This window comes from Carica papaya, chromosome 4, assembly GCF_054855325.1.
Source record: "Carica papaya isolate Zhongbai chromosome 4, ASM5485532v1, whole genome shotgun sequence".
Lineage (NCBI taxonomy): Eukaryota > Viridiplantae > Streptophyta > Magnoliopsida > Brassicales > Caricaceae > Carica > Carica papaya.
Genome location: NC_142312.1, coordinates 28,331,080 through 28,345,030, shown reverse-complemented (window position 1 = coordinate 28,345,030; position 13,951 = coordinate 28,331,080). Strand labels below are relative to the sequence as shown.

General features: G+C 33.5%; 1 protein-coding gene and 1 long non-coding RNA gene across 8 annotated transcripts; both read left to right on the top strand.

Moving 5' to 3' along the window:
* Positions 1-840: 840 nt before the first annotated feature.
* On the top strand, positions 841-2,303 carry LOC110820847 (serine acetyltransferase 1, chloroplastic-like). Its single transcript, XM_022050452.2, has one exon. It carries the CDS (start codon positions 951-953, stop codon positions 2,091-2,093), a length of 1,143 nt encoding a protein of 380 aa, XP_021906144.2. The 5' UTR covers positions 841-950; the 3' UTR covers positions 2,094-2,303.
* A 2,819-nt stretch (positions 2,304-5,122) lies between these two features.
* On the top strand, positions 5,123-13,617 carry LOC110820872 (uncharacterized). 7 transcript variants are annotated; one of them, XR_015818681.1, is made up of 10 exons: positions 5,124-5,366; positions 5,643-5,778; positions 8,841-9,069; positions 9,190-9,260; positions 10,493-11,007; positions 11,230-11,922; positions 12,344-12,406; positions 12,533-12,812; positions 13,106-13,402; positions 13,482-13,617. It is a non-coding gene; the product is annotated as an uncharacterized LOC110820872 (long non-coding RNA). The 7 variants fall into 7 exon arrangements; XR_015818679.1 differs by having other exon boundaries at positions 5,125-5,366; positions 11,230-11,558; positions 11,746-11,922; positions 12,344-12,812; XR_015818678.1 differs by having other exon boundaries at positions 5,123-5,366; positions 12,344-12,812.
* The last annotated feature ends 334 nt before the right edge of the window (positions 13,618-13,951 follow it).

Below are 13,951 nucleotides of genomic sequence, written 5' to 3'. Positions count from 1 at the left end.
TATTTATGTTTTGTGGGTTGTGGGGTCATGATGTTTACAAATTCAAATTCAAATACAACTTAATTATATTCCATCTTGTGGGCTATATTATACTTCTTTTACAACCTCAATCATGAGCTTTGTACATTTTTTTTTTTCCTAAGAAAAATAATAATGGGTAAAGATAATTAAAGTTATGGATTACTAGGTTTCCATTTAATGAATTAAGTTTTAGGATAAATATAAAATAACTTTAATATGTATACATATCATATTATATAATCCATAATCTTAACATTAAACTATTACCTTAAAATATTTTAATTTAAAATTACAATCCTAGATGTGAAAAGAATCTAGAATTTATAAAAAAAGTATGGACAAAGAGATGTAACGATTAAGCAAACGGTAATAAATCTTAATTAAATCATTAAATGATATTAGAATATTAATTACTAACGTAATCTATAATTTATAAATTTTTAATTTTCTTAGGTTTTTATTTCCTAAATATTTTTATTTAAAACTACTAAAATGCATATTATATATAGTAAATTATTAAATTATTATTATTTTTTTACTAAATAAAAAATTATTTATTTTTTAAAATTAAAATTTTTATTACCTGATAAGAACGTTAATACATCGAACCTTACCCCATCAAAATTATCTTATTTTATTGTCAACTCCAGAAAAGGAAAACAATTAAAATATTCTTTTAAATTTCTAGAATTATTGTCGTTACGGAAATAAATATTTATATTTTTCACCACTTAATTTTTCTTTTTTCAAGTTTGACCTCTTAAGTTCTGTATAATTGCAGGCGAAAGCAACGTTACGACCCCCTTAAATACCAATCTCCATGAACCAGACAGTCAATCGGGACGTCTATAACAAGCCACATTTGCTTATCCCTTCCAACCCTCGTTCCCTATGTCAGATCACATTTTCCCAAGAAAATCTCCTTTTCCATGAAAGTTCATGTCATAGGTAGACCTTTGAGTCTCCTGTTATATATTAACTTGCCTTCTTTTCGATCCCCTCAACGTCTCCAGTTTTCTTCCCGCGCATCTCCTGTGATTTTCTGTCGGGCCAAACCCCAGAAAGCTTCCGATAATTCTATGGCGGCTTGCATTGAAGCTTCGATATCAGACTGTCCCCAAACCGATGATGGGTTCAGGTACGTCAAGATTTACAGAACCGGTTTCTCTGACCATTCTTCTTGTATACCCATCACTCGGAATCAGACTAAAATGATTCACACTCGCCCACTCGTGGACGAAATCCATCGGGAAGAGGATAGAGTCGATGTTTGGGTTAAAATACAAGAGGAAGCTAGATCGGATGTTGAGCGAGAACCCATTTTGTCAAGCTACTATTACACTTCGATATTGTCTCAGCAATCGTTAGAGAGGGCATTAGCGAATCATCTCTCGATCAAGTTAAGCAACTTGAGTCTCCCTAGCTGTACCCTGTATGATATTTTCTTGGCGGTGCTTCAAGATGATAGGGAAATAATCGAGGCAGTGGAGGAAGATTTGCGAGCTGTCAAAGAACGAGACCCTGCCTGTATAAGTTATGTGCATTGTTTCTTGAACTTCAAAGGATTTCTCTCCTGCCAAGCTCATAGATTAGCGCATAAACTCTGGTCGCAAAACCGGAAGGTATTAGCACTGTTGATTCAAAACAGAGTATCCGAGGCTTTTGCCGTGGATATCCATCCTGGAGCCAAAATCGGGCGGGGGATTTTGCTCGACCACGCTACCGGAGTAGTGATCGGCGAGACGGCGGTGATCGGCAATAATGTTTCAATCTTACACAACGTGACACTTGGAGGGACTGGCAAGGCTTGTGGGGACCGGCACCCCAAGATTGGGCATGGAGTGCTGATTGGAGCAGGGACTTGTATTTTGGGGAACATTAGGATTGGGGATGGAGCCAAGATTGGTGCTGGTTCAGTGGTGTTAAAAGATGTGCCGCCGAGAACCACAGCTGTAGGGAACCCAGCAAGACTTGTTGGAGGAAAAGCAAATCCAATCAAGCTCGATAAGATTCCTAGTTTCACCATGGATCATACTTCCCATATATCTGAATGGTCTGATTATGTTATATAGTTGCAATTTTTGTTTGGTTTACAACTTTAGTCTTTCTGGGTTTTTTAAGAGAGAACTGAAGTTCTCTTATCAAGAAATGGGTAATTTTAAAGCTGCTTAGTCCATGTTAAGCAGGCTCTAGTCATCTGCGATGTACTGTACTGGTTTTTAGATATTGCCATGAATTACTTGTACTTAACCAGATATATAAAGTTCTTCTCATTTAGTTAAGTTGCTTGTTTATTTCCTCTGCTTTTAATTTCAGCAGGGTTCTTGCCTTCTGCTTCCTGTCTTTTATGTAGAGATGATTGACGGTGTTGCAATGTGGGTTTGTTTAGTACATGCCAGACCTCTGATTTTGAAGCAGAGCTTCATTTTACAGAGATGAAACAGAGATTTGTCTCAAGAGGCTGGCCTGAACCAGTGTTTGTTAGGGCAATGATTTAGTAACATTGAGTTAAAATTTTGAGAGAATTTCTTGTTACGTCTGGGCAAGTTTAAGCTTGATATGGCACCTGTAAGAGCGCAGGGAAGAAAGATAGGGGGGAGTCTAGTAACCTGCAGTTTACTTTTATGTCCTTTCTTATTCTTCTTTCAACTTTTTTGCATACCATTTATACTATTTTTTGTCCAGATTTTGTTATGTAAAAGATGCATCACTAAATACTCCAAAAGAGTTTTAAAAATCAGGTACTTCTCTCTGAATTAGCTTTAGCAAGGAAAGAAAGAGATAGCTCCTTGAATTAGTCAAAAAGGATAAAGCTTGGAGTCTAATCCTAATTATTCAAAACCAAACTAGCTTATGGAATATGGCATCAATCTCAGACAGCTCTTTTCTTTTGAAAAAAAAAATAAATCTTTTCCGAGATGCCATTAGAAGAAAATCTTGTAAAACTCCAAGGCTCAATAACAAAATATAACTGGGTTGAAATATCTTATGTATGATGATCCTTAATGATTAAATGATCCAACTTCCTCATGAAGCTCCATCTTGCCCCAGTCCCAGTGCTTTTTAGCTTTTCTTTCTGTTCATGGTCCTGGAACCAAAGAACATATTGGACTTCAATGACTCAAGTCTGAATCTATTTCTAGGGCCGTGGGAGGTCATAGAAGACATTCTCAACTTTTAAAGCTCTCATCCTTTCCATAGATTGACACACATGGCCAAAAAATATGGAATCTGATGCACCTATAACTGGTGAAATTTCTATTTTTGTTGTTTCTTCACCAGAGATTACCAGAGAGGTGATGAAACCTCATGATGCTATCTTCTCGGCCAGGCCTGAGATTCTTGCTTCAAGCATAATTGCTTATGGTCTGTAGACATTGCTTTCGCATTAGATTGTGAGTATTGGAGGCAACTTCAGAAAATTTGCATGTTAGAACTCTTGAGCTTGAGACAAATGCAAAGCTTCGGCCACTAAGAGAGGAAGCGGCAATGAATACCATTAAATTGATTACTTCAAAAGAGGATCATAGGTCAATCTGACAGAGAAAATTTGCTCAAAAAATTCACATTATGACTTTATGGACTGTCCTTAGTGACGGATGCAAAGACCTAAAAAATTTGTGCCAATTATATAGAGTATTGAAGCGGCTGATGATTTCGAATCTTACAGATCTAAATCCTTTTGCTAAGTTGCTCCATGTGATTATCCGCATGAGAGGCTGCATAAAGAGGCTGACAGAACGCATAAGAATATCGTCAATGAAATATAGATAGGAAGTTAAAGCCAAGAACAAAAAGTGGTGAGTGTCAAGCAAATTAGCATCTGATTGATGTGTTTTCTAAATGTTCAGATGAAGAACTCATATTTTCATTAACTAGAAACAACACTAAAGTAGTAATCTTGTAAAAATTCGTATATCATAACAGTTTTTTATATTAATATTTATATACTTGTTTAGTTATTGAACTGAGAGATGTTTTAACAAAATTTTAGAATATTTTCAGTGGCAGGAGTGAAATATATGCGCCCATTCTAGATTGTACTGTGTAAGTAAAGAGTGTGAGATTACATCATGTTGCTCGTATTTTACTTCCAAGAGAAAATGGAGAGAGGTGTGAGATTAATATAAATAAGATTTCTCTCAAATCCCATATAATTATTAACGTATATGGCATATGAGTAGATTCTAGTTTCTCGAATGAAACATAAAGATTTGCTCAGAAAGATTTCTTAATAGTTGTATAATTATCGAAAATAATTCCGATAGTGTTTTTCTGTCTGTTTTTAAAATTAAAATAATCTAAATATATATAGAAAATGATAAGTTTAAGAATTAAAAATACAAAAAGAATGTTATCAAATCTAAATGAAGATATGAACCCACATCTATATTATATATGATATCATTCAATAATTACCATAATGATAAAAATTGAAAATGAAAATAAAATACTAACAGTTCTGTCACATAAAACAATTGTGAGACTTCATTATAAAAAGAATATCTATTTGTTAAATAGACAACTCTATCATCAAGAATGAGTTAGAAGAGTTCATTGCTCGTCAAATTCAAAACGTACATGAACCGTACGTTATACATTTTGCTCTTTCAATAAATTTTTGTGGAGTTAATTGCTGTGGATTATAAGTGGTGCGCTAATGAAAAAGTTGCATGAACATTTTTATTAGTAGATGAGCAAGGATGTAATGATTAATTTGGGTTTCGTCTCGGTCTGTAATAGCTAATTCTTTTTAATTTAATATTTTTAACTTTTAAAATAATTTTATATTATTTTAAAATTAATTACAAATTTTTATACGATAATCTAAAAATTGAGAATGTATAACCGTATTCGTACTATAATTTTTGGTAGTAACACTTCAATTTCAACAAACTATTGGTTAGTTTACTTGAGTGACTTAATTAGGATCAAGCTTAGATTGACTTATTGGTAAAATTTAAATTTATTTAAGATTTTAGCTTAAATTAAATATAGTCAAACGGGCTTTCTGGTCAAACTGGCCGGGCCCATTTGTACTCTTATTTATTTGGGCCGTGTCAAAGTCCAATTTACAGGTCCTTTGAACTAAAATTCAAATTCCTAAAAAAATTTAAAACGTAAAAAGGAAATCGTCTTCTTCCTATTTGGCAAATTTTACAAGCCTACAATGGCAGATTATGTTGAATATCGACAAGACTCGAGCCAGGGGTAGTTTCTTCTTCATTCCTTTCTCTCCTGGCAGTGCTAAGCCACGAATAAGGATCAGGACTTTCGTGCATTTTGACGAACATCACGTGAATGCATGCCTGTAAAGAGTGTAAGGATAATGGCAACTTTTGCAGGTGTTTATTCTTGTGCTCTTCACTTTGGTTTTGAGCATGACTTTTAATTTGTTTTGACATTTGATCAGTGTGGTTGTTCATAAATATATACTTTTGCAAAATGTTCCTGGAATTGTGAAATTCAATGATGCTTGTTTAGTTCTAGCTTTTGCTTTTGTTAATATAAGAAGTGGCTTAGCGTGTGTTTGGATTGTGGTTCATTAATTTATGGTATGGTACTGAGATTTGTCCTTGATTAATTCCAAAAAACCAAGGTTTTCTTTTCTCCTCCTCTAGGTTTTCTTTCCATTAGACTCGCGGCTCTCCTCCTCAAGGCTCGGCCCCGCCCCTCCAGCCTCTGCCGGATTCGACGCTGCCGACCTTGCTTATCTGTTATTCTCTTCCGAATATCACCTGCTATATTCAAAATATGGTACACTTCTTTTCTTTTTTCTTTTTCTTTTTCTTTTTTTATTTATTTTCATTTATCTTTTGATTCTTCTGATCTTCTTTTTTTAGTTCTTCGTGTTCTATGTAACTCGTGAGATTTTCTTGCTTGAATTTGCTTTGAGTCATAAGTGAGCATAAGTTGTCAGAGTTCTCGCCACTGAATTGGAATCAATGGGTTTAAGTATTAGTAAAATGTTATATTAGCTTTGCATTTGGGTCTATTTTTGCTAGATACGCTATTTTATGGTATTCTGATTTGTGGGTTTTTCTTGTAAGCTCGAGTTAGCTCTTGGGTACAATGAATTTTGACAATTCTGTCTTATGTAATTGGTGGGTCGTTTTGGTTGCGTGTTCTTATGGGCGATTCTAGTTCTGTATTGTTTTCTCACCATTGTTGCTGGAAACTAAATACACCAACACTTTCTTGAAGATATTATCTTTCATGCATTTTAAATTTTTTCTTTGACAAAATTTAAATCTGATGAATAAGTTCATTTTCTGCTTTCTGTGAGTTTCATCAATTGTTTGTTTGTATTTGTTGAAGTTGGTCAGGATTACAAAAGAGCTTAGCTTAAGTATAATAGAATTAAATGCAGTTATTTACCGTGATTTTGTTAGATTGGATTTAGACTTACAGATAAATTTACTGTCCAAGTTCTGATATAAAGTTCATATTTCGAAGTACCCTAGAGATCATAGTTTATCTCAAAAAGAAGACTTTTCCATCTGATGTATAAATGTCAAAACTAAGATTTCAAGAACTGGTTTTGGCACATCAACTAAGCATATGTAACCACCTTTGAGCAAGTGCAATAACAAATTGTAGGGAAGCTTTTAAACATTGACTCATAACTCCTAAATGAATCCAATCCATGCATGGTGATAAGTGTCGAAAAAACTAGATACCAATAGCTTTTGACTCATAACTCCTAAAGAAAAGCAGTCAGTGACTTAACAGAGACGAAGTGGAGATTTTCAGGTAAGTAAAACATTCTTTAAATTGAATAGCTTTTCTTGTGGGTCATCTCTGCATGCTATTGACCATCCAAATATCCCAAACTTGTCTCTCTTTACTCTTCACACACCATTAAAGCAAACCCAAAAAAGAAAAGCACTCTCTCCACCCAAACCAGCAAACCCAGTATTTTATCTCTTATTTATTTAAACCCAAAACCGCCTTTCACTCCTATCTTTTTTCACAAATGCACCAAACTAAGTTTCAAGTATTCACTTCTTTACCTTCTCAAAATTGTTGTACAAGAAATGATTTCTAATGGCTAAGCGTGTTTTCCAAGTTTGGAAGGGACGCAATGTATGCTGCTAGCTTCTATCATGTCTCTGTTCTTTTTTTTTTTTTTTTTTGGTTTAATATCAATGGAGTTTCTTTACTTAATAGAATTTGATCTGGTTCTCATTGAAGATGTTGTATGATATTATATTGGCATAGTTGCATTTTGTCTTCTTTTACTTTTTGCTTGCTTGATAATCTAAGTAATTTTGGTAGGCTTGTGTGGAATTGTGTAAGGTCTGATTTGCTGGTCTTTCCCATCTTGGTTTTTTTAACTCTGTGAAATTTGATCCGGGTTCTCTTTTATTTGTATAATCTGCTCCAGTGAAGCGACTTTCTCCGTCACCCTTTATTGAGAGATAACTGAGAGAAATTTCTGTCTCATTGTTGAAGAAATTGATAGAAACGAAATTACATTTCTATCCTAATTTATCATGTTGATTTGGTTTTGGCAAGTAGAAATAAAGTTCAAGAAAGCTAATGGCTGAGTGGGGGATGATTCTTGCTTATTTAACAATTTAAAGCCAATAAAATTCTCTTTTTCATTTTCTTGTCCCCAGTCAATAGGGGTTACCAGACCATATGGAAGACTGTTAGGGTAGATACTGATGCTTCTATTTTTACATAATGCATAATATGTTACCTGTTATATTGTAGTAGCATGCAGCCCTTCTTAAATCTACATTAGCATTTTCATGTTTGAAGTTATCTTTCATTGCGATTATTTTGATTAGAGGAGGGTTTTGGGTAGGAAAATATTAGCCCTTTTTCTGTTCCTCTTAGTCCTAATTTTGAGAAATAGGCATCTCTAGTTTTCTGTTAATCTAAAGCAATATCTTTTTTCCCTGCTTGCATTACAAGAAGCTTTTTCATAAAATATAAAGTGTCGAGCTATCAGTTTGATATTGTAGTACTCGATGCTAATAAAAATTTGATAAACTTCCAAATAGAAGCTAGAACAATGAAGTCACAAAAGAAACTTCGTAATGAGTTTGATGAATTTTGAAGATTAAGAGATGATTACTATTTTCTATTTTTTTTCAAGAAAAAAAGAGGATATCTTTTATTTGGTGCATTGAGGCACATTAGTATTGGGCTTGAATATGATGCTTGTCATGCTTTTTGTGGTTTTTGATTAAATCTTAACCATATTTGTATATATTTTTAGATGGATCATAGAGAACGTATAGTTGTTTTAGTGGGGTACTTTGTCATGCTTATTGGAACTTATGTTTATAGAAGGAGAAAACTTAGACTTACTCATAAATTAAGACTAGAGGGAGAGAAAGTTCGAGATAAGCTTATGAAAAATTTGATCTCAAGTGAGTTTTGGCGGCATATCATTAGGATGAGAGCTTCGGCCTTTTTGAATTTATATTATTTACTAGTTATAGAGGGTGGACTTAGGCCCACCATTCATGTAACTGTGGAAGAACAAGTTGCCAATACACTTTACTTATCAGGACACAATGAGAAAAATCGAATTATGTCTTGGCATTTTCGATGATCCGGAGAGACGAGAAGTCGCCATTTCCATAATGTGCTATGATGTATAGTACAAATGACAGATAAATTTCTTAATCAGCCAGTTGGATCACAAATGCCTTTGGAAATAGTCAACAATCCTAGTTTCTTTCTATTTTTTAAGGTAAATATATATGTTATTCAATCTATAATTGGTTTTTTAATGTATGAGTTTAATTAATTTTTTTGAAAAAAAGTATAAGTTTATTTAATTAACGAACAATTAATTTCAGGATTGTGTTGGTGCAATTGATGGAACACATATACGTATGAAAGTGTCAAGAATTGATGTTCCAAAGTTTCGTGGAAGAAAAGATTTCTCCATACAAAATGTATTGACAGCTTGTAAATTCGATTTGAAATTTTCATACATCCTAGCTGGGTGGGAGGGGAGCGCATCAGATTCAATGATAATAATTAATGCATTAAATAGACTTGAGGATCCTTTAGTAATTTTCGAAGGTAATTAAAATATATTGAATTTCAATATGTAATGTTTAAGTTTCAAGAAAATGTTATAATTTAATTTGTTCATTGTTTAGAGGTAAGTTCTACTTTGTGGATGATGGTTTCATGTTGCAGGGTGGATTAATTACTCAAGGGGGAATATTACCATTTGAATGAATACTCAAGGAATCCACTACGCAATGCTCGTGAGCTATTTAATTTTCGTCATTCTTCTTTATGTAATGCGATTGAACGTGCCGTTGGAGTTCTTAAAAAACATTTTCCAATTATTTCAAGCTCTAATGAACTTTATTATTGGGTGAAAACTGTTAATTATATTATATTTGTTTGTTGCATTTTGTACAACTATTTATGGGAAGAGGATCCAAATGATGAATTTCTTGTAGAGGTTGATGAAGAACTTCTAAACGTTTCTCGTGAGGAACGAAATCCATATAATCATAGGGACAGTATCAAGAAAACAAGAAGAGGGGAAGCTATTAGAGATAAAATAGCAACTGATATGTGGGCTGCTTATAATGTTTGATTACATTTGTGGACTTATTGTGTTGCTTATGAATTTTTGTTATTTATGACATGTGTGTAACATTAATCTTTTAATTGAACACTATAATTTGTAATTTATTTTGTTATAATTGCGTTATATTTTGTTATCTAGTGTTCTTGAAAATGATTATATTTGTTGCTGTTGTACTGTAATGTTCTTGAAAATGGTAATGATGAATAAATTTGCAGATGGAGGGAGTAACATTGTCCATTGAACAGATTCTATGGATGATGCATTAGTAGATGTTATTTATAGTAAACATTTATTGGGCCGTAGATCTGGTGGGATGTTCACTGCATAATCTAAATAAAAACAATTATTATTACTATACATTAATAGATAATTTTTTCAAATATAGTATAATTTTGTCATTACCATACATTAATAAACAATTTTTCGAAATATAGTATAACTTTGCTATTATCATACTCTGCCATTATTATACAACACCATACACTAATGAACTACCCTGAAATTCATCCAAACAAGCCCTTAATGTAACTAATTTTCTATGCTTCCCTGTGTGAAATAATTGATTGTGGTTAATGTTTTTCAAAAGCTTAATCTTATAGAAAATGATTCAATAAACTATTTATATAGTACAATGTTCTTTCAGATGCAAACTTATATTTTGTAACTTAATGCTGAAATTTATTTAATAGAAATATAATACAGTTAAGATGTAAATATTAAACCTTTGCTTTTGATACCACATAAATTAATCCATTGTGGTCAACTTTTCGGGTTTGAAAAGACATCTGGTATCTTCCTCTTCTAAGATATTTGTTGCACATGGTTAAAATTTGTCGGTATTGATTTTGTTGTTATGTACTGTTGATTGCAAAGTAAATTAAGCTAGACTTCTCACAGGCCTCAATGCTTCATGTTTGTCGATATTGTACCACGGAGGGAGATATGTTTTGTTTATGAGCTGCCTCACTGCTTCTTGTGCCCGGCAGGACAGTCTTCTTGTGGTAAAGATGAGTGGGCAAAATTTTTGAGTTATTTTTGGAGGAGGGAAATGGTAAAAAGTTCTTTCTTGATTTCACCTGTTCCCTCCTGAAATACCTCTAACTTGGTCACAAAGATTTTGAAAACATTACGAATATGTAAGGTTCCAAAACTGTGAAAATTTACCATTTCCTTTCCTGCTCTGTGTTACTTTGAGAATTTAATACCAAGAAAGGTATTTCTTTATGCATATTATCCATTTTGTTTCAAGAGTCCATAAATTGACCACGTTATATCTTGTAAAGATTGCTATTATTGTGAGTTCTATATACATCCATTGGATGGAGGCTTGGATTTTGGCCTTGTCAAAGTTGCATGCAAAATATTGGAGGAAAGGGACAGCTGTTCTGATGGCCAAGGCTATCATAAATCAGGTATCTGATTATTCTTTTATGATGATGTTCTATTTTTCACTGTCTGTTTGTCGTCCAGTCATTATAGCAATAAATTGTTGTTAACAAGTTCTTTTTACATTAGCTGGTGACATGGTGTGCTTATTTCAGGGCAATTCTTTTTTTAACTTTAATCAGTGGCATTGAAGTTGGTGATGGAGCCATGGGGTTGTGTTGTTACCATATTGATTTGTTCTTTTTCAGACATATATGGATAATTTGCCATATACACCCGGAAAATGTCGGATTTTGCAATCAAGAACAAGGACTTGCACAAGAAGGCAAAACTGTCAAAGAATTTGCTGTCAGAAAACATGAATGTGAAGAAGCACCGGATTCACCTGTTAGTGAAATTAATTCCACTGAAATTAATTCTTTTCCTGAAAGGAAGTTTTCACAGTCAGCTGTTGACCATCATGCACGTGATTCAATACTTGAAACAAGTAGCTGACTGCAAACCCACATTGTGCCACGTGAGGGACTGTTGGAGAGAAATTATGCATGAGCAGACCCAAGTCATTTGGGAACTATTGGTCAGGCACATTCTGGTTGGATTTTTGGTGCCATAGCTAAGCTTGTTGATAATTCTAGAGACTAAAGCTACTAAGCCGGTTAAGATTGATGCATGATTAATGACTTTACCTTTGTTCGTGTTTTTTTATTGCTATTAGAAGTCCTCATTGTTTTATAGGACATGATGATCATTATGTGTTTGAACAGATTGGACATCTCTATTGAGCTTAGCATAAGAGCTGGCAAAAGCAGCCCTATGTTATCAGTTATAGATGATGGAAATGGAGTGGCACATAACGAGATTGTGAGAATTACATTTCTTTGTGCACAAGCAACCTCTTCTGACGTCCACAACACATTGGGAGATATGGTGTTGGGTTTAAGGTAGCATGTTTCTTGTTTTGGTGTTTTGAATTGCTTTTTTGTGGTTGCTAGCCATCTAATAATTGTTTGGTTGGAAACTGTTTGGAATATCCTTATGAATTGTTGACATACAAGCAAAGATGAGACTAGTGTCTTTTATTTCTTTTATTCTCAATGTTTTCTCTCAAGGTCCTTGCTAATGTTGGGCCTTGCATGACCAATTTTAATATGCCTTTTGAAGTTCTTAAATATCTTGTTTTCATCTTGTGCACTTGGTTTCATAGATTCTGCACAAACAAAACAAATACATGTAATTAAATTAATCTGTGTGAATCTTATTTCCTGAAGCATATTTTAAATATACATTCAACTCTATTGGTTTCTATAAAGATTCGGACAATTGTTTGTAACTCAATGTACTAATCTGGTATTAATTTCTCAGATGGGAGCTATGAGGCTTGGTAGGGACCTGTTGGTTCTTACTCAGACTGAAGACTCGAGATCAGTAGCATTTCTTTCACCATCACATGATTCTTGCTTTACAATTTGTTCCTTACTTGTGCATTTATGTTATGATAGTCATTTTACTTCACTAATTTCATTATAATATTCATCACTTCTGCGGCTGCAGAATCTTGAGATCCCCATTGTTAGCTACTACAGAAAAGGACAGTTCGGGGAAATAGATAGAAGTGCTGAATCTGAAGCTTTAGCAAGCACAATTTAAAAGCTATTAAGGAATTCTCACCATTTGACAAGTATTTGATTGGTGAAAAAGCTGGCTTATTTCAGAAAACAAAAAAAGAAAAATACAGGGACACAAAAATACAAATGGAATTTGGATGAATGGAGGTCAAATTACTGCCTTGAATGGACTGCCCGATTGAGTGGTGGGAGCTCTCTCCCCCAAGGTAACATACTCATCAGTTCTAGAAGGGTTTAATCTTGTCCTGGTCAGATCAGTTGAAATGTTGTGGATAATTTCTTTCTGCTTAATTGCATAATATAGAAATTATTACTCAAATCACTTGTTTTAATTTTGACTTTGGCTTCATCTTCATGGTGCCATTAGATTATTCACTTAGATCACCTAGGAGTCATCTATTTAGTTCAAGGTTAACTCGCAATGAATTGCAGTTCTTTTGTTGGGTTTGTTTTGCACTGGAATTATCCACTTTGATTTTTGGTATTTACCTCTTAACAGGTACAGAGTTGACCATTGACAAATTCACTAAATAATACTTGTGTAGAAATTGGTGCTATCACGGGAAAACCTATTTGTTTGCTTCTAGGTTGCAGTCAATTAGAGTGGGAGCAGGCAAATTGTGGAAAATTTTTTTGCCGGCATGGTCACATAATTTCCATGACTCAAGGAAACTACTAATAATAGACAAGAAATCAAACCCATTTACAATACAACAAATGCTGAACATCGTAGAATGATCAATGTCATTTGACCTTCAACGTTATTCATGATATTCTGTCAGAATTTGTTTTCAAAGTTTGTTCTTTTATCCTTATCCTCTTCTATCAGACAATGTTTTATGCTTCGCAAATCTTACACATTCTCTTTTATATAGGAGATTTGCCACAATACAACAAATGCTGAACATCGCAGAAGGATCAATGTCATTTGACCTTCAACGTTATTCATGATATTCTGTCAGAATTTATTTTCGAAGTTTGTTCTTTTATCTTTATCCTCTTCTATCAGACAATGTTTTATGCTTTGCAAATCTTACACATTCTATTTTATATAGGAGATTTGCCATTTAATATATTTGTTCTTTTAGTAAGAATTTTCAAGTTCATGTCTTATTTATTCTTGTCTAAATACTATTTGTTGATTAGATCCTTGATCCTAGGCTCTAATTCTGCTTATTCTTTCTTTTTTTTTTTTTGGTGAAACCTTATCCATAGGGTGCGATCTACTTCATTTTTATATTTCTTTTTAAAAAGCTTTTTCCCCTTGTGATATAGAACAACAATTGAATATTGCCAAAAATATTAGTCCTTTTATCTATATATGGCTTGTTTCCTCCTTTACAAT